Source organism: Maniola jurtina, chromosome 2 (assembly GCF_905333055.1).
Source record: "Maniola jurtina chromosome 2, ilManJurt1.1, whole genome shotgun sequence".
Taxonomy (NCBI): domain Eukaryota; kingdom Metazoa; phylum Arthropoda; class Insecta; order Lepidoptera; family Nymphalidae; genus Maniola; species Maniola jurtina.
The window spans coordinates 6,001,960-6,027,241 of NC_060030.1; the positions used below are offsets into that span (position 1 = coordinate 6,001,960).

The following is a 25,282-nucleotide window of genomic DNA, read 5'->3' on the forward strand; positions in this document are numbered from 1 at the left end:
TGTTTATCAATGTTACCCATTTCTAAGCATAATATAGTCTATGTGCATCTATGCTGCAATGGACTTTGACATGTTTGACGATGACAGCGATTTAAAATTACATAGGTATCTAGGTATTTTGAAATTTGAATGTTTCTTTGATTTGTTTACTTGTTTGTCTCACTGTTGGGTTTGAATCTTGAACCATCTGAAAATTTAAATTACAAAATATAGGAGTTTGAATTTTTGATTCGTTTATTCAAAGTGGTCAGAATTTCAACCATCAACAGTTGATTTTATTGATTTAAATAGAGAACAAACTCTGCGTATCCATTTTAATTTAAAAAAGTTTCGTAATTTGCTATCTATTTAAAATGGTAATTAAAACTTTATTATTGCATATAGGTGCATAATTATTATCATTAAGTTTCAAGGTATAAGTAATTATTGTTGTCATCAGGAAGGTGCGTATAAAGACAAATATTCATTTATCGGGGAATGGTACGACAATCAGGCCAGCCTGATCCGCCGGTTCAACGTTTTCTACTACCCTACTGACGACACTGTAGAGATGTATGACCTCAAGAATCGAAAGACATTCCTGCGAAGAGTTAAAGTGACTGGCGTTACTCTAGACAATTTTTTCATTGGATCAACTTTACCCATTTTAGGGCGATTAGTAAAAATTGTTGACTTTGCATGTGAAGACACAAGAAATAAATTGCACAAGGATGTACAAATGTAAGACATTTGTTTCTTATTTTATTAAAAGTATGTATAATGTGCCCGCACTAAGAAATGAAAATTGTGTCTGCCATATTGTAAATCCATTGAAAATATATTAAAAATGTTGAATCAAAATATATTTCTAGCTAGGATGTCACATATAAGGCAGACATGATTTCCCTTCATTAGTTTGAACACAGTCTTGTCTGTAAAACATTTGTTTTAATATTTATTTTGGTGGATTTCAGAACATTTGCAATGATTAAACCAATGCCTACCCACATAGCAGGCAAGATTATAACACATCTTCATGAAAAAGGTATGAAAATAACTAAAATGAAGAAAACAAACTTGACAGTTGATGATATAAACTTTATATACAGACAACAACTGACAGATGCAACTTTCCCGTAAGTGTTAAATTCGATGAAATGGACATATTATACAAGTATGCTGGAAGAGGTGTGCCATATAAAATAAGTTAGTTTTTGGCTGATTCCAAATGCCCCACAGCATACTGGGAATCAAAATTGAAACTATGTCAAATGGTCTTTGTGTTGACACTATATTGACAAATTTCTTTTCACTAACAGTAAGTTTTGACTAAATTCACTTGATACTCATTGCTGCTATCAGTGCCAAAATCGCAAAAATAGAGTTGTTTAAAAACAAATCAGCAATCCTAGGTCCAGCATACTTGTATAAGTAGAGGTCAGTGTGAGATACACATGATGTTGTATCATGTAGGGAATTACAGTAATGAGTTGCCTATTATAAAATATGAGATGGTTCAGACAATTTCATCCACATAGATGTAAGCTTTTAAAAATCATGTGGGAACTCTGGATTTTCTGGAATAAAATGGCCTACGCCAATCTCCAGGTTGCATGTTATCTCTGTACCATTGGTCAATATGGTCAAAATTAAATACACAGTAAAATACACAGTAACAGACAGATAGACACATACTTTCGAATTTATAATATGTATTAGCATGGATAATCTATTTTTTAGCTTCCTCCTCGATCATCTAACTGGACAGCCAGTGCTTTGTTTGGAACTTGTAGGTAAAGAATCCGTAACTGCCTGCGTGAAAATCCTTGGAGATAGGGATCCACTGAAAGCTGAACCAGGCACTATTAGAGCATTGTATGGAACTGATTCTGTAAGAAATTGTGCACATGTCTCCCCCAATGCTGAGGCTGCAATAGAGGTATACAATATTTTTAATATTCTCTCATTTATTTATTTTTCCCATTTTATCCTATTTTTAAACAACAAATAATAAAATAACAAAAACAACAGAAAAAATAACAGAAACACAGAAAAAATAACAGAAACAACAGAAAAAATAACAGAAACACAGAAAAAATAACAGAAACATAGAAAAAATAACAGAAACAAAAGAGAAATAAAATAACATAAACAACAAAAAACTAAAGTAACGGTAAAAAATACATTAATATTATTATTATAGGATTATTATATTCAATTTACATATTATTAATTCTAATATTTCTCTAAAAAAAACAATTCTTCCACAAAGGTGGTACAGTAAGTTAATAACTTACAAAAAAAAGACAAAGTGTATCAAATAGACAATGTGTAAAAAAAATATCTGGCTGAGTTTGTTGTGGGCTCTTCTCAGACCTGCGCGCGTTTGGAACCCTCATAGCTTTAGTCTACAGTTAACGTAATTAATCATCACCATTATATCATCTTACAAAGTCTTTGCAATTGTGCATTTTTACCAGATTATAGCACATTAAGCTTTTGATTCTTTGTTACATTAATGAAAAATTTCAGGATCTAGAGTATGTGTTTCCACCGCCTCCTTTATCGTCCATTCGGCTTCGGTTGACAGCTACTCTATCCAACTGCTCCCTGTGTATAGTGAAGCCACACGCCGTGCGCGAGGGCAAGCTGGGAGCGGCCTTGGAGGCCATTGACGAGGGAGGCTTCCATGTTACCGCGTTAAATATGTTCATTGTTGAGAATATTAACGCTGCCGAATTCTATGAAGTGTACAAAGGCATTGTCCAGGAATACCAGGTAATAGCATAGACTATCGATAGTAAAATTTATCTAACTTCAAAAAGGCTACAATTTTTCCAGTTTTTAATGTGTAGTAAACTGACTGATGCCTTGACATCACTTGGTTTATGACTCCTGTAGAGCAAGCAACAGCTCATTTGATAAAATCTAGTGAGAAGATAGTTTGGAAGTTACACAGTGAACTATTTCTAAATAGACAAATACCTTTCATATTCTGATTATAATACTTATCAAAAATTGGGTTTCTAGGGCATGGTGGAAGAGTTGTCGAGCGGTCTTTGCGTAGCCATGGAGGTGGTTGCTAAAGACAAGAATGTGAACACGGCTGTAGAATTCAGGAAGCTGGTCGGCCCTTCAGACCCGGTAAGTAAAGGCTGAAACAAAAAAAGCTGGAAAATGCTACGTAGGATTAAACAAAAAAAAAGATTCCGACGAATTGAGAACCTCCTCCTTTTTTGGAAGTCGGTTAAAAACTATCTAAAATCCTTGGGACTGTGTAGCATTATTTTTTTAGGAACATCGGTGTTAAAATTCCAACGATTTTTGGCGATAGCTCAAAAATTACTTTTTGCAAGCTTTATGCACGCGGCAGTTGCGATGCAGTTGTGTCAACTGCAATAAAACTGCGTCCCAACTGCAATTTGCAGTCAGCTTGTAGCCAAAAAGCAGTATCTCATACACACTAACATGTGGAAACTTCAAAGTAATGAATAGTGCTTATCCTGCTCATTATTCCGTGTGGATAACGATGCCACGACTATTATATCTGTCAGATACTATTATTTGTTTTTGATCATTTCATTTCAGGAAATCGCCAGGTTACTACGCCCCCACACCTTGAGAGCTAAGCTAGGAAAAACGAAAGTTCAGAACGCAATACATTGCAGTGACTTAGCCGAGGATGGTTTGCTAGAAGTAGAATATTTCTTCAAGATTTTAAATCTTTAAAGGCTGATTACTTAATTCTTCTATTGTGGATGGATATGTGAGTAAAGGAGATCACACAATACCTGCAGTAAGCACAAAGAGCTGTTTGATCCGAAACAGAGTTCTACATTAGGCTGGTATTTGTCTGAAATATATATGCATTGCTAAAACCTGCATTAATCATTACTACAATCGCAATAATTGTTGTGATTGGCTGAATTTATAGTATTCTTATTACAACAATGCATTGAAGCTCAAAGTGAGCGAGCGTCAACATAAGAAAAAAATACCATAAACACCTCTAAATACCGTAAATATAAATATCCTACCAAGATAGCATAAATTCAGCTAATCAGAACAATTGCGATTGTGATAATGATTGATACAAGTTTTCCGGACTGCAGAATTTCCTTCTAAGTAAATAATACCTACATTAATTTATTTTCAAGGTTTGAATGATCTTTCTATTGTCTTTAGGTATAAGTATTTGGAGAATACTTCTCTGAGTAGGTAAGTTTTATTCGCTGGTCGATGGAAAACTTTTTATATAAAAAAACTTTGCCAAAATGGTACATGAATTCCTAACTTATTAAATACTAGATAATGCCCACGCTTCATCCGCAGATTTTGGTTTTAAAAATTCCGTGGGAACTTTTTGATTTGCCGGGATAAAAAGCCTATATCCTTCCCCAAGATTTAAGCTATCTCTGTACTCGTCAAAATCGGTTAAATGGATGGGCCATGAAAAGCTAGCAGATGACAGACAGACTTTCGCATTTATAATATTAGTAAAGCTTACCCTTCTTGAGCAGTAGGTTCATGTCAAAGTGTGAAAATTCTTATGAAAGTGTTTTTACCTACACTTCAAGGAAACTTTCTTTTTGGAAAGTGTGAATAATTGAAGCTAATGAAGCCGAAGAAGTAATATTTTGAGTCTAGTTTCACGTCCTTTCGTTTGTGCATTGTATAACAAATAGTAAACAATGTGTGGATGTCTTGCTGTGCAGTTAACGTCGCACTTTGCAATATGTGTCTAGGCCAGGGGACGACGGCAAGAAATTTTAAGTGGAGCTCGGATTCTGTTGAAAAATTGCCGCCCGCTGGTCTAAGCCTTAATACCTATTTTCAGATATTATGTCATGTAAACAATCTTTACTCGAAGGTAATATATTTAAAGAAGAAGAATATACCTACATATTTTATAATTTTTATGATAGTGTTTGATTTTTATGATAGCACTATCATAAAAATTATAAAATAGTAAGAGAGCATTGTCATTTGTTGTTCAAAGAACAGCCATATTGTAATAATTGGGGTCTTTGAAAGTAGTTTCGATAAATGCACGGTGCCGGTACTAGATGGCATTAACAGTCGCTTCAGTACCGAGTGAACGTATCTCGAATTTCGGCACTGGCAACAAAGTGAACCGTGGCTTTAGCACTCAAGGCGTTGGGCGCGAATCCCAGACAACGAGACGCAGGTTTCAATTCTGCCGGTTCCGCAAGTTTTGATATGTACATAATGTACTCAAAAATTATTTAGAATAATCCATAATTATTGTAATAGGTATACAGTACTTACTGCTGGATTTTTGTATCATATGTTTTTTCTGGTTCAGGCACCAAGTGCTTTTTTTCACGATTTGAAAGATGTTTTATAATAATTTGCACAAAGTCTAACCATAGTCATCGATCGATTTTGTTCGCCTAAAGTTACGTTTTTATAAAATTAAAGACTGGTCAAATTTTAATTCTAACTTCCGACATGATGAAAATAAATGGCATTTTTTAAACAAAATATTTTGTTTTATTTAGCTACAAAATATAATTAAACATCTTGAATAATCTAAGTGGCTTATTCTTACTTATCCAGAGCGGAATCTACTTTAAACAATACAAGATAGTGTGTAAACTATCGTGAGGGATAGCCATTATAAATGTAGCTAATAACCGGCTGGACTTGTAAGTAAGCCCGACTAGTTTCAAACCCATCCGGGGTCCTTTGTCAAAGGGCCTCTGCTCGTGACACGCCGCGTATGAGACTGCGGGCTGCGGCCCGCACGGATCGCTGTCGAGCTTACTTTGACTAATCACGTGTGTTCAGCTAGTTATTAGCTACATTTATAATAATGAATTATTATGATGTTGAGAAAATTCTTGTCATGGTAGCAAGTCACAGCAAGTCGTAGTAAGTATTTAGTATGTAAATATCTATCTATGCTACCATAGATAGTTACAGTCAGAACTCTTATGCGGTGCTCTTACCCAAAACTACTTTAACGGTAGGTGTGGTTTTAGACTAACCATAATACATGGTATTATTTTACACATTTTCATTCCTTCCTAATAAGGAATATTACCAGTAGGTAATATAGGCTCAAGGCGGTAAAAACAAATTGGTATTTAAACTCCGTGGAATTCAAGAACGGTAAGTCTACCTCGTGCGAAGCCGGGGCGGGTCGACTATTATAATATATTATGTATAGTACGCGACAGATCGAGATGGCAATCGGGGTGGGGACGCCCCGCACACCCGCACAGCTGTCGCGCTATCCCGTTGCGGGATGACGTGGGTGTGCGGGGCGTCCCCCCGCATCATACCCTAATTGCCATTTCGACCAGTCGCGATTACCTATAGTAATAGGTACCTACTTACATTTCAATACCTACAACGCTAATTCTAAGTAATTGATATTTGTAATTAATTTATTATATACATATTTACTTACAATATAGGTAATAATGAGTTGTTATCCTTGGCAAAGTAGGTATGTCTATGGTTGTTGTTACAATATCACATAAATCTTGAGATAGGTCGGCACTTAGGTAGGTTTACATAGTAGGCAATGTAGGCATACATAGGCATTTGACTAAAGCACGTCGCGACCTTATTGATATTTGCCCTTCTGCCTAGGTCAGAACGCGTCTGATGAGATTTTGCCATTTGCTGCACGAACAACGATCGAATGCTCTTCCCGCTAGCCCAAGAAGCCCATAACCACATCACAATTTCTATGAATACTGCAGAATGTTCTTAGTTCGTATTACTTGGTTGGTTGGTGGACGATTTAATATCAATCTTTTTTAATACTTACCTAAGTAATAATGGCGTTGCTTATTTACCTAGTAGAGACAGTTACTAACACATTGGAAAACCACTGCACTATAGTGTATAGGTACCTCATAGCAAAATAAACAAGTAATATAGGTTCTTCATAGTAGAAAAGCTGCCTTCAAGGACTACCTTCTAGGGTCCACCTAAATAATTTAAATAGACACCTTCCTTAGGTAGGTAACTAGTGATAAAAAAGCGGTGATAGCCTAGTGGTTAAGCGATCGGCCTCCTATTCAGGAGGTCTGGGCTTCGATCCCGGGACCTTTTGATCGAGACCTCTTCGAAGTTATCAATTACCAATCCCCATCCATTGCTAATGGCCACCCTTTCCGTTCTGAGAGGATACCCGTGCTCAGTAGTGGGCCGAAGAATGATTGATGTCTGATGATGACGATGAGTATCTAGTCCTTATACATATAGACTAGTTAACTTGACTTAACTCCTGTTTTATGAACTAAAGAGTGTACAGCATAGGTTGAAATGGCAATCAGGGTCGGGACGCTTCGCAAACCCGCATGGCCCCCGCGCTAACCCGGTGCGGGATAGCACAGGTGTGCGCGATTACCACGATTGCCATCTCGACCTGTCGTGCACTATAGATATAGGTTTTGAACTGGGCTACTCTGGTTTATACAAGAAGAAGTTGCACATTTACGTCAGTGTGTAAGTTTCCTGTCGTCTAGCCATTGAACATAAGAATGTGGAATGAATATAATATTGTTTGTAGGTAACGTGATCTACCCAGCTCGGCCATGCGAGTTGCGACACATACGGACGTATCGACACGTCTGGGTTATAGATTGTTAAATCAATGCTATATACAGACGTAATCACACCGATTGTTGGCAACAATGACATTGTTTGTGATTCTGCACTTCACGGTGCGACTCACAGGTACGGGGCACGACCTGTGAAGGCTAAAATATGACTATCCAAAAAAGCCGAGCGGAACGGTTTGTATCACCCATTGATAACTCTGTAGGTATTATTAGAGCTAGCCCGCACAGCGAATAAAAATCCAGCTATTTTTTTTTAACCAACTACGGCAAAGCCAAAAGGAAGGCGTGTGTGTATGTTTGTATTTAGATTCTGTGTGTTCAACCGTAGCGCCTAAACTACTGGGCCGATTTTGATGAATTAGGTGTCAATCGATTCGTCGTAAAGGTTCAGGTGATATAGGCTACATTTTATACGAAAAAATTGACCTAACGGATGTTACATAAAAAAAGAGGAGTTCTCCAAAAATTTTTTTGCTATTGTATCGAGAGGGTGTCAAATGAAAGAGGAGAAAATTCTGAGTTCATAGATATAAATGTACTATAACATTAAAATATACCAAGCGACAGAAAAATAATTTTACTAAGTAAGTTTCAGCGTTTACTAAGACGATCGCAGTCGGGTTTTAGTTTTCAACTTTATCTTGTTCGCAATTCTGTAACACTTGCAATCATAGAGTCCCGCACTTGCGATTTAAAAATCGCGCGGGAAAAATCTGTGTACAAACACACGGTGCGGTGCGAATTAAATTCGCGCAAATATTTTGTGCAGTATAGAGTTGTATTGCCGCTCAACACATTCGCAGTGTGGGCCAGGTAAAATTCCGTACGAAGAAAATAAATCGCGAGAGTAAAAATTGCTGTGCGGGCTAGGCCTTAGTGTAAGTATTTTAGAATAGGAAGCGGCAATCTTCTATTCGGGAGGTCGGGGGTTAAGTCCCAGGCACGCACCTATACCTAACTTTTCGGACTTATGTGCGTTTTGAGAAATTAAATTTAAAATTCGCGAGGAAACCTGCATGTCTGAGAGTTCTCCTTAATGTTCTCCAAGGTGTGTAAAGTTTGCCAATCCGCACTAGGGCAATGTGGCAAACTATGGCCTAAATCCTTTTTATTCTGAGGGGGAAACCCGTGCTTAGTATTTTTCCGACATTGCAGACCGTGTCCTCACGATGTTTACATTCAAGCAAGAGAAAACCTAATAAGTAGGTACATAGGAAAGTAAATATGGAAACTTTTAACTACAAAAGCAAAGTTATATGTCTATATTCCATGGTGTAAGTATTGATAATATACTATCGTCACGACCCGCGATGCTACAAAACACCAATAGATATATTTAATAACAGAAACTGAACTAATTTTCTTGCGGGCTCTTCTCAGTAGAATGTTCTTTCCGAACCGGTCGTAGAGTTTGACATAATCATATGTGGCACTCATATGGCTTAAGTGGCATTAAAATTTTATTTCAAACATAAGGAAGGTACTGTGTTGAAGACGTACCCGATTCTTCGACTAATAAGAACGCAATTATTATTTTACAAATAACGTATCGGTATTCGGTACTCTACACAAAATGCTACGAGCCTCGTAGCATTTCTGGAGAGGAGACGTAGACTACATAGTTAGTAGAAAAAAGAAATTATTTTACTAATCGTCTCATGTCGAATTTCGTCAGAAATGTAGGCGTACGGAGTACGGACTAACAACAAAACAATAGCTTTAGGTCACTGTGCGCACTAAGTACGTGACTGGAAACTATTGCGGTCGGTTCATATGCTTTCACCGCGAAAGAGCGTTGCTGTGTCTGCTGTGAAGTTTGACGATGCTTTGGTACGATACGCTTTTTGAATGGTTTCGGCCTCGTGGTACGAATGGCGCTTGACGTCAAGTAAGTCGGTATCTACTATGGTGGGAAGTACACAGGGCTGCAGCGGGTGCGACAGTGTCGCGCAAATCTCGTTGAATCCGAGACGCGTGCAAAACGCGAAGTAGCGCGAGTACAACTCTCCACAAGACGAAGACTTAAAAAAACTGAACTGTATTTTAAAATTTTAGATTTTTAATTCCAAATAAATAATAAAAGTTTTTAGTGTAAATTAAGAGTGAAGTTATTTACGAGAAGACTTATTGTTTATTTGCGAATGCGGTGAGTGTGATTTAAAAAGGTTTTCTTTTTATGATTCCTCTGATTGGAAATTTTATTGACCAAATCTTTCGATAAATTTTTTAGTATAGTAATACTTAATATAAGTTCAGAATAAAAATAGTAAATGATAAAAGTTGTCACCCAGAAAATGATATTTTATGCAAAAAAAATTCTAGAAGCGAGATGTTTTGAAGGGAATTCGGTGATTTTCAAATAAATATCACATTAGGCTCTACTAGTGCGAAAATGATAGGCAGGTAAAATGTGATGAGGAAATACACTACTAATTTTATACCTAAGGAAGAGTTTTACCTAAACGGTGCCATAATGTTATCATTATCATGATCACACGCCACCGGCACTGGGTATCCTCTCGGGATGAGAAGGGTGTAAGCCTTAGTCCACCACGCTGACCAAATGCAGATTGGCAGACTGCACGCGCCTGTGAGAACATTATAGAGAATTATTCCCAGGCATGCAGATTTTCTCATATTTTCCTTCACCGTTAAAGCAAGTGATACTTAATTACTGAAAATGCACATAACTCCTAAAAGTTAGAGGTGCGTGCACGGGTTCGAACCCCCGACTTCGGAGGCGACTCAACGACTAGGTTATCACGGCTTTTTCCACTAAATTATTATGTGTAGATATTGATGGAAATTATAAAGTTACTACCTATCATAGTCACTAAATCGGTTAAATAGAACAGAAAAACAGAAGATTCAATAAAGGGATTGTTATTATTTTGATAATAGTTAAGGCGTAAACATAATTATGATAACAATATACCTAATTAACGTAACATAATTATGTGAATGACCTTATCGTCATATTAAGCCGAAATGAATGATGCATCCTGAATGAGTCATTTTTGGTACCAATTGATGGCTTTCCACCAGATGTGCGAAGATACGAAGCGAGGAATATGTGTAAAACCCGGAATCACTTCATTCATATAGCTTAGCTCATTATAGGTGCGGTAGACAAATCATTTAGCAAAAAAAAAAAACTGTGAAAAGTACTTTTAAAATTTGTACACAAATGAATCCAAAAATGACTGCTCTGTCATGTTAAATTAGGGAGTTCCTGTAGCCACCTTTCATCTCTCTTATCTGGGCCTAGATCATGTATGATCATATCTATGTGTATGATGAAACGTTGTCATGAAGAAAAGCTGGAGTCCTATTTGCCGGTTGTCAGGGCTCCAGAGTGAGGACCTTCTGACTCCTCACTAAGCTAAGCATCTACTCATGTGCCTAAGCGATAGTTTCTTGAGATTTTGATCAATAAAAAGACGAAGACTAAAACGATTAACATTCTTAGATTACGCCAAATTTTTTCTGTCATGTCTGCGTAGAAACGGACGTGTTCCTGTAACATTTCAATACCAATGTCACATTTTACCGGACAGATTTGTCCCCTACTCTTGTGTATAGTGTGTGCATTTATATCGTGCATATATATTTATATGGTGCATAGCGTGTGTCTATGTTACTTACTGTACCTAACTTAGTACCTCAGCAAACTTGTCCCGTAATTGAATCTAGTATTCGAGTACAGGACAGGTTTAAGTACCTACAGTCTACACCTACGGAATTTCGCATTCAAATCACACTAATATTATAAAGGCGAAAGTTTGTATGTGTGTGTGTGTGTGTGTGTGTGTGTGTGTGTGTGTATGTTTGTTACTCCTTCACGCAAAAACTACTGGACGGATTGGGCTGAAATTTAAAATGGAGATAGATTATACCCTGGATTAGCACATAGGCTACTTTTTATCCCGGAAAATCAAAGAGTTCCCACGGGAATTTTGAAAAACCTACATCCACGCGAACGAAGTCGCGGGCATCAGCTAGTAGGTAATAATTCTTCAATCAGAGGCTTCTATCCAAAACATAACATTATGTAACTAGGTCCTGTAGGTACTGTCTTCAAAGATTCATAATATTATACTTGTGTTAAAGTTTCAGTCATGCAGACTTTCCTCCCAAAGCTTCTTGTTTACTGTTTCTAAATCCATAATAATAATAATTAGGTACTTCATATTCAATGCGAAAGTGTGTTTGTCTATCCGTCTGTCTGTTACTCTCTCAAGGCTCATTCGTTTAACCGAATCTGACGATATTTGATACAGCTGTAGCTTGAATTGAAAAGTACAGATGAATTCGATAACACCTAATTGTGTTTTCCACATGGAAAGCGTACAAAATTCAACTCCATATGCCAAAAGGCTGGTACCTGTACTTACTACTACTGACTTATTTAACATTAAAAAAACCGAAAGCATGTCGAAGTGCGAAAGTATCATGTAATTCTGTTTGTCTGTCTGTTGTTAACCTTTTCACGACTGACTTGCTAAACCAATCGATACAAAAGTGGGCACAAACACAAAGATAGCTTACATCCTGGAGACGGACACATGATATTTTTTGTCCTGATAAATCAGAGTTTCGGCGGGAAACCCTTAAACCAGCAAATAAAATCGCGGACGTAAGTTAAATAGTTTTGTTAATAACAACGATAGGAGATGATAGTATAAATTCAATTTGTATCTACCTATTCAGTTGTTTCAAATTTGAATAGGTACCAAGTTATGAAACCTTTAAACCGCGGTGAGCGTGAGTTTGCGCAACGACGTAACGACTCCGACGCAATTGTTAGACCAACATTTTTCTCATCATTATTTTATTGTATTTCCATCATATGATAAAACTGACGATTCAATTTTAACTATTATCATAATAGTCACGAATATTCATAATATTACTGTCATTAATAATAATTGTCCGTCCTAAAACTATCCAGATTTTGGAATATAAAATGTAGCGTGGAAACGTACTCGAGATATTTTTTTCTATGGGAAACTAAAAGTATGGTGCGGTGTTTTCATCCAAAAACATTTATCTCTTATTAACTCTATCGAGTTTTTGTATATTAAAACGTACACTGTTACAAGTCAATCTCCAGCTTTATAAGTGAGTCTTCGGTTTGAGTTACAAAACCTCGATACATTACACCGAAGTGTTAAACTGGAGATTGACTTGTAACATTTTACAAAACTTAATATTTTTACATAAAAAAGTTTAAACAACTTTTAATATAAAATGTCCGATTGTTATATTTTGATTTCATAAATGGAATTAGATTAAAACATATTTAAGTGCTCAATTCATAACTGAGGATCGTGATCACCTCCCTAGCGAGTTAACTTCTTGCGCTAAATGATGTCCTTCCATCGGGTCATGTTTTTACCTGACTGCGTAACACGAAGAAGTGGTTAAATGTTCATCAGTCTATATTATGTTATGATTCCTTTTTGTTCCTTTGTGGCGCTCTAGTGACTAAACGCTTGGATCGATTTTTAGGAATCTGTACAGTGTCGTAAAAGGTGAGCGCGCCAATTTTCTTTAGTTGGGCTGACCACCGGATCGAAGATCTTTCTCATGGTCTCTTGCCTTCTACGTCCCCCGCCTTTTCTCTGTATCGTGCACATAGTAAACACTATGCCAGGTTCTGGAATTACTATGCAACTTGCAGTGGTGTCGAGTTAGCCCACAGGCCATGTTTTAAATAATCGTGTTCCGCCTATCAGAGTCGGTAGACTAACCCATGCTTCCTGTACAGGTTGCTATTAGACACCAGCAATGCGAGCACGCACCATACGGTTAATGATTACTTTTATCGGAAAATTACCTACTTATTATAATATAAAATGCCATTTTTATACGACGCTCAAAAAAAGAAATTTAATGTTTTTAGGGTTCATATGAAGGGATGAGGATTCGCATACATATGCGAGTTTCTTAATTCCACCATAACTTTTATATGCCCTGAACAAATTTCAACGGAACGAATTAATATAGCGGCTGTATTTCGCCATTTTCAATTATGAAACATTTTCTTTTTAGTTCGTTTTTTGGCATGACACTCGTGTTTTTATTTTTTTTAATTAAGTACGACTTGTTTGACCCATAGAGGTAGAAATGTAGGTCAAAAATTGGTTTGGTTTAAGATAAGATTGACTGAAGGCCATGGATTGCATTTGATTTTATAAGTAGTTTACGAGATATCTCTAACAAACTAAGTACTTGTATTTTAATTAGGTATTGCTATTGCATTTTGCAATCGCAATTTGGTTGTCATTGGCTAAAATGGGATACTTATTAATCATTGCTACAACAACTGTGCAAATAGTGAAAGAGTGTCAGCCAGTCTGTGTAATCATTGCGTTGTACGAGGTGGAGCTGTCAAAACTTCAGCGGTGAAGCCCATTGGTAGAGCCTAGTATTCCTAATTCTTCTTCAAGTACTTAATGTACTTTTATTTTTTTCTAATTTGCATGGCAGCCATTTTGTTAAACACACAAATAATTTCAACTCTCTACATATTACAGTTCATGAGATATATTCCGCTAACAGATATACAGACAGAGAGACCGTCGCAACGGACCGGTCCGTTGCGACGTGATTGAAAGATAAACCAAAACCAACAAATAAACATACTTTCGCGTTTGTAAAATGGGTAGTAATGGATGATAAGCATAACTGAATTTAAAACGGAAAAATAAAATTTTTCTTTCAGGTAAAAGAACATTTCCATGCATCACGAAAATCAACTAGTGAGAATACATGCGGGGGATTGGATAACAAAACATTTTCCCACGTAGGACTCGCCCTCGTGTGGAAAAACAGATTTATTTTGAACTGCAGCAACATAACACGGCAAAATGCAGTTCGTACGCTCCTTCTTCAAAAGGATCACAGATGATCTCAAACAAAAGAAGCTTATACCTCTTAAAATACTATTTTTCGTTCACGCTTCAAGTAAGTATAATTTGGATTTACTTAGCTTTTGCAACTGGCACACGTTACCTTGAAAGTATCAAAGGTTATTTAGTTATTTAAGTTTAACCGATTCTAAGAATGCACATTTTTAATGCTTTAATGTTACCAGTTAACCTATATACGTTGCTCAACATATTAGAATTATAATATTAATGCTATAATAATTTTGAATTTAATTATATTTATATTATTATATTACTATTACTATTTATATTATTAAGCTACAAGATACCTAATGAACAATTAGGGCATTTTTTGCTCCAAGTACATGAATGTTACTTTTATGTAGAGCAAGAGAAGTCCGCCTTCTTCTAACAGATGGACCTAATCTTCCATTTTATTTGGCATTCACTAGTTATTGCGGGTGTACAAAGCTGCGTTTCCACTAGATGGTTAGAATGTTCGACGAGAAAGCAAGTTGTAGGCATGTGGATGCCACACCGATACACAAATCGAGCATAGCCTATCCTCAATATTGCCCCGGAAGGGTTCCCAGAGTTACTTATAGTAAACATTGGTATATATTTTTAGCTTTGCTCGTCTTGTACCCGTACCTCACAATACATATGCGAGAGCTTGGCATCAATGTGGAAGAGACGGCCATCATGTCTGCAGTGACTCCGGTCGTCTCTATAGTGATGCCCCCTCTCGCCGGCATGCTGGCTGACAAGATCGGAAACTTCAGGGTTAGTCAAAAGTTATTACTTTCGAGGTAGATACAACCACATAATAATAATACTTACCATAGAACGACTCCAAATTTTTTGAAGTGAAGTTTTTTACGGACCTGTGCAGGGCTGAATTTTTCTGACTAAATGCCTACAGTCTAGACTCTAGAGGGTCCAGAAGGTAAAATTCGTTATAGCCCGAGTTAAATGAGCTTATATTAGGGTTTATATAAATGTTTTAACTACTTTTGTAATCAGACACAGTCCTATTACCTAATACATACCTACCTATAATCTGCTGTTGCTTTCAGAAATTGGTTAATGTAATGAAAAATTCACTAATATTTTTAATCAATTTAAAAATAAACTCGTGATAGGTAGGTACTTAGGTAGTTGAATCCAGATGGATGCACATTCTACGATTCAAAAGGCCTGGTTAATTGAAGCTAATCCTCAATGACGGGAATTTTGTCCAATTCTGATTACAATAGCCATTACCTTGTATTGTGTTCGTATGATTCCAATGTCGAATGTTATCCTATGCATCAGCTGTAGGTAGGTACCGCTAGTACAGGTTTTTATAGTGTTTGAAAACGCAATTCGGTGTTGAATATACTTTTTCAGATACATCTAGGTGCAATTGATTGATATAATTGATATTGATATAATTATACAATCGGAAAAATCGTCGACCGGGCGCAACCGGGGCGAGTTTCTTAGATTTATTTTACTCTGACGTTATATCTGTTATCAAAACTCACGAAGCCATATAAGTTTACAAAATATTAAACTCATATTAGGGCCCGTACTGTTGGTATCAGAGCGAGTCGAGAGTCGACGGACGATGCGTTTGCGTCACCACACTGTCACAGTGCCGGAAGCGACTCTGACTTTTATTGGCGTATACCTACATTGGCTAGGGATCATTGCTTTTATACTCGGTATCATACCCATACTTTATAACAATAGTATATCAACTCGTAGTCTGCACGAGCAAATAATAGGCCGCTAGGTCCATGACCAATTCTTATTCAACTAGGTACTTACTTACATAACATACCTACTTACTTAACATTTACATGCCTATATGAAATTACTATTATACAAAGGGTGACCTTTGTTCTACAAAAATATTTTCAAAGAATCTATTGCAGCTATTGTATAATTATTAACACTTGATCGCAATGATAATAACTATTGTATTGCATAACGACACATGTTAGGTGCGCAATTAATTTTTTCCGCGAACCACGGTGTTTGCACATCGTCGTCCACGTCTTTATTCACGGCTGTCATTGCTGGACACCTTCAATTGCCGCACAAAATGACGGTTCAATCGTTTACGCTGATCATGCTTCTTAAACGCTACATCCTGTTATTCTTTTAGCCATTAATAAGCTTATTCAGATGCTGTTTTATTTTCCTGAATGTTATGCAACTGAACATGGATTGGTCACTAAATTTATTATTGCTTATAAAAAAATTGAAAATAATTTTGCAATTTAAGTTGTTATATGGTTTTTATCAATGGATAATAAACCTTTGAAATTCACTGGAAAAATAAATTATGTAGATACTTATTTAATAATATCTTAAAAACAATTAGGCAGGTACATTAATAGGTATGTACTTACAAATAAGAGCCTCCAAACTGTTTATACAGTTTGACTGTTATAAGAATGCTTTCAGTCTCTTACCTATTTAGTTAAATTTTTGTGTTTTAATAATATTTTAAACCTGATAGTAGTAATAATCGTACTTGTTCCAAAAGAAAATATATAATTTTTAAACTAAAAACCATCCTGGACCCCAAAATAAATATATACATAATAAATAGAAGCCTACTTGGGATAGTTTATCCTGAACTTTCACTATCCACCACTACCGGTAGGTAAATCATTATTATGAGGCATACCTATCCAGTATATCGAAAACGCTATTAAATATCTGTATTTTTATATCGAGTATTTTCAATTTTTGGTAGGTATGTAATTTTAAAAGCACCATTTTGTGATCGTGATCGTTGACAAAATGGTATTTTATAGCACCATCATTTGGAAATTGATTTTTTATATCAGAAGTATGATATGCTATTTTTTCTAGTTACTCTTAGCATTATTCTCTGCACTCGGCGGGGCTTCAGCGCTATTCCTGCTAGCTGTTCCAGTGGGGCGCATCACCGTGACGTTTCCCCTTAACGTTGACTTGCTGGCGTCGTGTGACAGTGGCTCCCTACGTCTGCAACAAGTTCGAGACCATCCTTGCAGCCCCCTTCATCCTTTTGCGTACGATGTCAACCTTACGTAAGTATTGTCTCAATAAATGGATCCGCTCTAATTATATTATTCTTACTATCCATACTAATATTATGAATGAGAAAGTGTGTCTGTCTGTCTGTCTGCTACCTTTTCACGGTGCAACAGTTTAACCGATTTTGATGTTTGGTACAGAGGTAGCTTGCACTCCGGAAATTGACATTAGCAACTTTTTATCCTGGGAAATCAAAGAGTTCCCACAGGACTTTAAAAAAACTAAATCCGCACAGACGAAGTCGCGGGCATCATCTAGTTTTCAATAAAATAAGATAGCTGTTCAGATTCATGGATTTTAAGTTGTAATATTGTATCAAAAGTTCTGAAAAGATAGAAAGTTAGTAAAAAAATTGAGATAAGAAAAACTGTTTTGAAATTTCTAATTGCGTTAACGTGCCATATCATGTTTTCACAGAGTGTTATCGTGCGGTTTTGTTTGCGAGTTACCACATGGAATTTCTTCAGAAGAAATAGAGGCTATTGTCCATGCAAACTCGTACGACGTGCATTTGAAATCACAAACTGAGTCACAGCGCCTTGTGTACCGCAACACGGTTTCCTCATTGTTAGCTCGGAAAGAAAGGCCGATAACAGACCAGAGTACATCGCGAATTATGATTAATGATCCCTATTTTAACTCCACTGCGACTAAAGCGGCTGGTAATAGAATATTCTTTCCTTCGCCGCAACTGTATCAAATAGATTGTTATCATGAGGGAAACAATGCCACGTGTTTATTTGGAAAAAAGAACTACATCAATGATTCTATCGAAGAAATCAAAGAAATGAAGATGTTTCGTATTCGAATAACTCACGACGCTCAGAAAAATGCTGCGGAAGTTCGAAATTATTGGGTGAATGCTATATCTCTAAGCAATGATACAAAATTAGATGAAGACTACGAAGGAATTGACTCAACAGTGTGTAAAAACAATTTTGATGAGGTACGAGTACTTATAATAATCTTTTGTGTTAAGGAATAGTTTTTTTATTATTTAATACAGGCACACACTTGACCACAGTAACACGGTCTGAACTCTGATGGGAAGTGAAGTGATATGGCCTGAGTTGGGACGCCTTTTCCTGGAAGATGCTTATTCACTCTTATTTTTTATAAAGATACTGGATTGGATTGTAGTTGATAGTAGAAAACACAGATCGCGGAACAGTATTCCAAACTCTAGCCATGCGTATGAGGAATGATGACGCAAAGCGTTTCGTGCGTGTAGATGGAATGTCAACGACGCACATACTCGTAGGTAAGATCTGTAGGGTGGGTATTTATTTATCTTATTTATTCTTTTGAAAAAGTTGCCTTTTTAATAGAAAGTATTTCATCTTTGTAGAGCTTAATCTTCAACAATCTAGATGGGTCCATGATGCAGATGCATATATGTAAATTCCTTCGAGATATCAATGTTTCCTTCGTAACCACAAAATATATTTAAAAACCGATATGGGATAATAAAAGGAACTAGAAATCTAACGTGAGGCTCGCCCGACTTTATAGTATATTACATACAAACACGTGTAGAAACAAAAAAATATTTTTTACTTCGTAGTGCTTTTGGAAGTCGGTTAAAAAGGGCTTCCTTTTTAAAGTTTTAACTTTTTTATACCTGCTTTGTATGAGTTTATGTCATCAGAGGTTAAATTTTTTCAGAAAGTCGAGGGTGACACTGTCTGGGTAAACGCAGCATTGAAGACTCTGACCAAGTGTTCGGTCGCTTGTGCAGCGACGGCACCTAGAAAAAGCCTTTGTGATAACCATGAACAGCAGATTGAGTTGGACCCATCATTAACCTTTTGGGCTTACTTGGCTGTAAGTTAAAAAATATAATTGCTCTATTTACCTAATGTAAAAAGCGCAACCGTCACCTTTACACTATTACTGTCTACGTTTACTGGTAAGTAGGGGGTAACTTTATTATGCATTTTAAATGCACGTTATCAAATAAAGAACTTATAGCTATTTCAAAGTTAAAGTTAAGTTAAATGTAAATCAATCAATCAATCAGGCTGTTTGCGTCCAGTGCTGGACATAGGGCTTCCCAAGAGAGCGCCATCATACACGATCCGCCGCCTTCGTCATTCGCCCACTTCTCGCTATCTTCTTGAGGTCGCCAGTCTAGCAGGTTGGAGGTCATCCCACACTTTCGTTAAATGTAAATGAAGGTGCTGATTTATTTTTCTTTCTTAAAAGTCTGAAGTAGCTGAAAGCTGTGATAGCCTAGTGGTTAAGGTGTTGTCCTCCTAGTCGGGGGCTCCAGGGTTCTATCCTTGGCACGCACTTCTTTCTTTTCGGTGGTATGTGCGTTGCAATGTATCACTTGCTTTAGTGGTGCAGGAAAACATCGTGAGGTAATCTGCATGGCTAGGAATTCTCCATAATGTTCTCAAAGGTGTGTAAAGTTTGCCAATTCGCACTTGGCAAGCGTGGTAGACTATGGCCAAGCCCTTCTCATTCTGGGAGTAGACCTGTGCGTAGAGGTGAGTCAGTGTGATGACTACTCCACCTACTAATAAACTAGGTAGGTACAACGCAATGGTTGTCCTCACAACAGCTTGTAAGTTGTACCTAGGTCCTAGTATAATAATGTAGTATGAAAATTTGGTAAAGTCACGTGAAGAAAACACATGCAGATTAGGAAGCGGATATCTTGATAGGAAGATTGCCGGATAATCGTCACTAACTGCGTAATCGCGAACTTGATACTCAACGCTGCGGCCTGACCCATTGCCGCTCTGTCCCCGTTCTGTACTCCCTGCCGTCTACGGTTTAACGAACTTACACTTTATATAATCTTACATAGAATTTTCTGCGTACTTTCAGTTTACTTTTGAAGCTTTATTGAGCAATTAAGTACCTATTTGTAAGCAGAGATTGTACTCGTCAAGTACAACATCGTCTAGCAACGTCTTGCAACAGTTAATATTGCCTAATTAGGTATCTATAGGTAATCTGACCTAGCAAACTTGGCTGGCGTCGATTTTAATCATTTTATTTGTACTTTCTGTTATGTCATTGGTTGCGTACATTGCGTGTCATTCGACATAATAAATCGAAGCTGTAGCCTGTAAGCTCACATACAGCTTGAGTGGCTTAAGGCCGTATATGTCAGGTGTTTCATAATCGTATGTACGAGACGTGATCTACACTGACCTTGTACCCGATGTATGAGAGCTTGCCTCGTCTGTGATCGTTTATACCAAGTTACAGGCACACATTCTAAGTTAAATACTGCGTTTACGAACAATAATTATTTTTATTCGATATTATTCAGTATTCACTCATAGTAAACTGCATTTTAGTAAAGATGAAGTCTCCTCAATAGTCTTTTAAGTATCTAGTTTTTCTAATAAATAAATACCTAATAATTTGGAGATCTGCTGCTACAAATTAGATACTGTACACTTACCTCATACCTGCAAGACAGCACCTCTACTCAAATAATCGTAAATATTCTTGTAAATTATATTTACAGGGGAAAAGCTTTAATTGCGTCCAGTGTTACGCAATTGCAAAATTGATCATTCTTTAATCATCTTACAAGTATTACTCTCCCACGTTCTGTGCACAATGCCATTCATCTTAGGAGTACCCACGTTCATCTTACGAGTACTATACTTAGCAACGATTGTCAGCATTGCTGACTATATTACATTAATACCTACATACCCTTTACTTATACCTAAATAGGTATTTTACTATACGGTGAAGGTGCTGCAACAATAATGACCATTCCTATTAAATCTTGCAGGTTCGTGTATTCATCGGAATCATCGGCGGCACAGCATTCGCTATGTTTGAGGGAGCAGTGATTGCGATCGTGAGGGATCAGAAGGCAGACTACGGCCTTCAGAGAGTCTATGGCAGTATAGGCGGCATGATTTCTTCGCCGCTCTCCGGATTACTTATTGATTATGCTAGTAGAGGGAAAGGGTATACAGATTTCAGGTACGTACCTCTTTACTTGAAATAATTTTATTAATATTATATTTTTAGGTAAGCACATGTTTCTTCATAATTATGGCATCTAGGTGGAAGGAGATCGTTCTTTTGTTGATGGAAATATGATTCAGGTAGATTATTGTCACTTTTAACTTGTTTACTGCCGTTCGTACCATAAAAATTCTATTAACATTATCGACCTGTGAGGTGTGACAAAACTACAAGGAAAGGCGTTTTTGAAGTCGGTTAAAAATTAGATATAATATATAGGTACCAAATCGGTATCATTATGTCATCCGTAACCGGAGATATCGGATATCGCGTGCTTGTAATATCTAGATACAATTACAAATATATCAGATTTAAAATCTACTTGTTTATATTTCAGGCCCGCTTTTTACCTGTATGCAGTTCTGAAAGTCCTCTCCGGTGTTTTGATGCTGAGTATCGATCTTGAGTTCAAACAGCCCGCACAGAATCTGCTGGACGATTTTATTTCTGTGTTTCGAAATGTTGAACTTGTGGCGCTCTTTATTGCTTGCTTTCTTATGGGTAAGTTATAGTCTTTTCATTAATTTTATTCATACCTAGTAGCGGAATCGACTTTTAATTTTGAATGGAAACTTCGTTAGTCATTGCCTACATATGTTAAAGTCTGTCTTCCCTGGGGCGCATAGAGCTATAGGGTTGCGCTATCCCGCGTAGTTTGAGCTAAGAACTCAACCTCGTTATTTCTATCCTCATATCTTCCGCCAGAACGGAGGGCCATCCTTCTAAAGGTTACTAATGCCACTATGTTGTTACTTGTTAGGTTTCTTTTATATAATTTCAAAATCTCACTTACGTAGTCTATCGGTAGTTTTAAATGTATCAGAACTTTATAATCAAAGATCTTTAATTTTTAAATATTTTGACCACCAAATATCGATTCAATTTATCCATCTACAGTAGAGACTCAATTAACCGGACTAATTGTTGTCGTAAGGCATTAGGATAATCGAAAATCTGGTACATATTATGTATCTACTTAAACACATTCTCTTTAAAATATTTCAAACTCAATTATCTTTAATTTAGTTTAAAATATTTGTTTTTCAAGTTACTAAGTTTACTAAATAACTTCGAGGCTGTTTGCAATGCGGATAATCGCGAATCCGGATAACCGAGGTCATCATTATATTTTCATAGTCTAGTCAGTATTCATATTTATCAATTCCAGGTACCGCGTGGGGCTACATCGAAAGCTTCCTGTTCTGGTTGCTTCAGGACCTGGGAGCGTCTCGCTCCTTGATGGGCATCACCATCACAGTGGCAGGAATCGCTGGCTTGCCTCTGTTGGTGCTTTCTGGACCAATCATTAAAAAACTTGGCCATGCTAATGTTCTGTTCATCGGTTTTCTCTTTTATGCTATTAGACTTCTTGGTAAGTAATTAATGAAGAAATTTTGTACCTATGTAATATATTTTTGATAGAAACTACGTATTGGTATTAATTTGGTTATATGCAAAACTCAAAACTTAATAGTTGAGTCTAAATCATAAAGATCAGTCACTGATACAAAAGGTTATGGAGTATGGACAGTGGCATGCTCTTTATACAGACAAAAATGTAGCCCGTAAAAAATTGTGATTAATAAAATTCTTTATTAACAGAAGTACCGTTATGTAATTTTGTTGTCACGTAAACTGAAGATATCCAATATCTTTCTTCTTTTATTGGCTCTCATATAGATTTTTCGTTTTTCAACACTAGCGACTTCTAGCCATACCTATCGCTCGCCTAAAATATAAATCCCCTTTAAGCCATGCGATAGGGAGCATGCGATTTTTCTTTGGGCTGGGCGTTCACGAGTCAGTCACTGAACGAATCAGGGTTTTGTAAATTCTTGGAATCTTTTTTGCTATACTCCGCTGAAACAGACAAATCTGTACAATTTCGTTTTCCTGTAGTTATTTTAGTTCTCTTCCAAAAATCACTGTTTCTTTGTTAATGCATTCATTTACAATGTGTGATTTTGTTTGTGAATCTGAGGCCTTCTTATAGGTAAGTAAGTAGGTAAGAAGTAGTAAGATGATAAATATACCTGTGGCAGAAGGCCTAGTTGTTACTCATATAGAATTTGAATTTGTGCAGTCAATCGCCTTTTATTCACTGCCATTATGATACCTTGGACCATTATGACAGGCTACTCGCTGATCTACAACCCGTGGCTGTGTCTGGTGTTCGAGGCGTTGGAGTCCGTGACGTCATCGCTGTCTTTTACGGCGGCCGTCACATACGCAGCAAGCCTGTCGTCCACCACCACTGACACCTCCGTACAAGGACTACTGGGAGGAATATACTACGGAGTTGGTGAGTTCCTTTACGTCTTCTTGTTCTATTCTGGTTCTTTTCCGCACTTGGAGATTATCGTTCTTTGTATCAAACTCCCTGCCTGATCATTTTATTTAGCCGAGCTCTCACCATAATTCAGCGCTTAGACATACAGAATAGGCCGCTCCTGCAGTATCCCGACATCGACTCTTTGGATTACTCCAGAATTTAAGCAAATCATCAGGTCGGCGAGACGAGCCCCACAACTTATTACTCTCATGATTCTTTTTGAAATGAAGCTTTTAGACGGGAACCTAAAGGGCAAAAATCTGGTCAAGTGTGCGTCGGACTCGAGGATTCCGTACCATACTACAAAAAATATACATTTTTTTTGTGATGTAACACAAATTCACGGTTTTCGGATTTTTCGCTATAAGATCTATGTACCCAGTACCTATCTGCTAAATTTCATAATTCTACGTCAACGGGAAGTGCCATATATAATAGGTTTCTTGACTGCCACGACAGGCAGACAGACAGCCAGACAACGAAGTGATCCTATAAGGGTTTCTTTTTTCCTTTTGAGGTACGGAACCCTAAAAATGAAAAACTAACCAAAGGGAGACTTTCTTCCTTTCACCTAACGCTTCCATTATTCTAAAACCAAAAACCAAACGTGTCTTTAAAAAGCAGGTCCATAGATTCAGATTTAAAACTAAATCCACAGATTTCCAGGTCGATATAGGTACCCTAATGAGTCTCGATCTTGAAGCATCATTAAAATTTTATCAAAATTGGTTTAGACATTCTTGAAAATTCGAATAGCAGTTTATAATATTAATATGCAAGTTTCTAACTTTAACTTTTATTCATTCCAGGCAAAGGATCAGGCAGTCTTATCGGGGGTTACTTGATGAAATTCTTCGGAACAAGACCTACATATCAACTTTTCGCTGCTGCAATGTTTGTCACCGGTTGTCTCTACTACCTATTCAATCAGTTTTATATCCGAAAGAGAACTAAACTGATCGACGAGAGCGACATCTGTAAAAAGAAGCCTTCGTTAGACATTGAGGGTCGCGATGCAAGTCATGAAATTACAAACAAGGAGACTGAAAAAATGAATACGCCGCTAGATGTCGCCACTAAGACTGAAGTTAAGAATTGTGACACTGAAACAAACGTCGACTCAAATAAGCCTAAAAGCCCTAAACTTCTGATAGTACCGGAAAGTACAGATGGCAGTAGCGACTCTGGATTTGATAATCCTGCGTATAATGAGAACGATAGCGAAAATTCTGTGGATGACGTTAAAAAAAACGACAAACCTAGTGTTTGATATCATGTGATAAATAAGTATTATGTTAGGACTACAATTAATTAGCTTACTGAGATATCATAAGTGTAAAATATTGTATAAATCGTATGTTTATATTTATTATTATTAAAGAACTTTCTAAAAGATG

General features: G+C 36.9%; 2 protein-coding genes across 4 annotated transcripts; both read left to right on the forward strand.

Moving 5' to 3' along the window:
- Positions 1-121: 121 nt before the first annotated feature.
- On the forward strand, positions 122-17,896 carry LOC123876022 (nucleoside diphosphate kinase 7). Of its 3 annotated transcripts, XM_045922171.1 has the most exons (9): positions 122-356; positions 440-720; positions 954-1,115; positions 1,720-1,918; positions 2,512-2,757; positions 3,010-3,123; positions 3,568-3,745; positions 10,110-10,115; positions 17,885-17,896. In XM_045922171.1, the coding sequence occupies exons 1-7, from the start codon at positions 354-356 to the stop codon at positions 3,706-3,708; spliced, it is 1,146 nt and encodes a 381-aa protein (XP_045778127.1). In that variant the 5' UTR covers positions 122-353; the 3' UTR covers positions 3,709-3,745; positions 10,110-10,115; positions 17,885-17,896. The 3 variants fall into 3 exon arrangements, with proteins under 3 accessions (XP_045778127.1, XP_045778129.1, XP_045778126.1); XM_045922173.1 differs by lacking the exons at positions 10,110-10,115; positions 17,885-17,896 and adding an exon at positions 4,165-5,463; XM_045922170.1 differs by lacking the exons at positions 10,110-10,115; positions 17,885-17,896 and having other exon boundaries at positions 3,568-5,463.
- On the forward strand, positions 9,487-25,282 carry LOC123875991. Its single transcript, XM_045922133.1, has 11 exons — positions 9,487-9,726; positions 14,308-14,549; positions 15,102-15,256; positions 17,342-17,541; positions 17,966-18,494; positions 19,214-19,372; positions 21,312-21,508; positions 21,891-22,054; positions 22,722-22,925; positions 23,688-23,855; positions 24,695-25,282. Exons 2-11 carry the CDS (start codon positions 14,453-14,455, stop codon positions 25,153-25,155), a joined length of 2,334 nt encoding a protein of 777 aa, XP_045778089.1. The 5' UTR covers positions 9,487-9,726; positions 14,308-14,452; the 3' UTR covers positions 25,156-25,282.

Bases quoted from the DNA above. Each gene is read 5' to 3' on its own strand.
- LOC123875991 (XM_045922133.1), top strand. From the start codon at position 14,453: ATGCAGTTCGTACGCTCCTTCTTCAAAAGGATCACAGATGATCTCAAA. The intron at 18,495-19,213 runs GTACGAGTACTT...AAATTTTTTCAG, and splicing joins GTAAAAACAATTTTGATGAG to AAAGTCGAGGGTGACACTGT. The intron at 19,373-21,311 runs GTAAGTTAAAAA...TAAATCTTGCAG, and splicing joins CCTTTTGGGCTTACTTGGCT to GTTCGTGTATTCATCGGAAT.
- LOC123876022 (XM_045922171.1), top strand. The intron at 721-953 runs GTAAGACATTTG...GGTGGATTTCAG, and splicing joins TTGCACAAGGATGTACAAAT to AACATTTGCAATGATTAAAC. The intron at 1,919-2,511 runs GTATACAATATT...GAAAAATTTCAG, and splicing joins ATGCTGAGGCTGCAATAGAG to GATCTAGAGTATGTGTTTCC.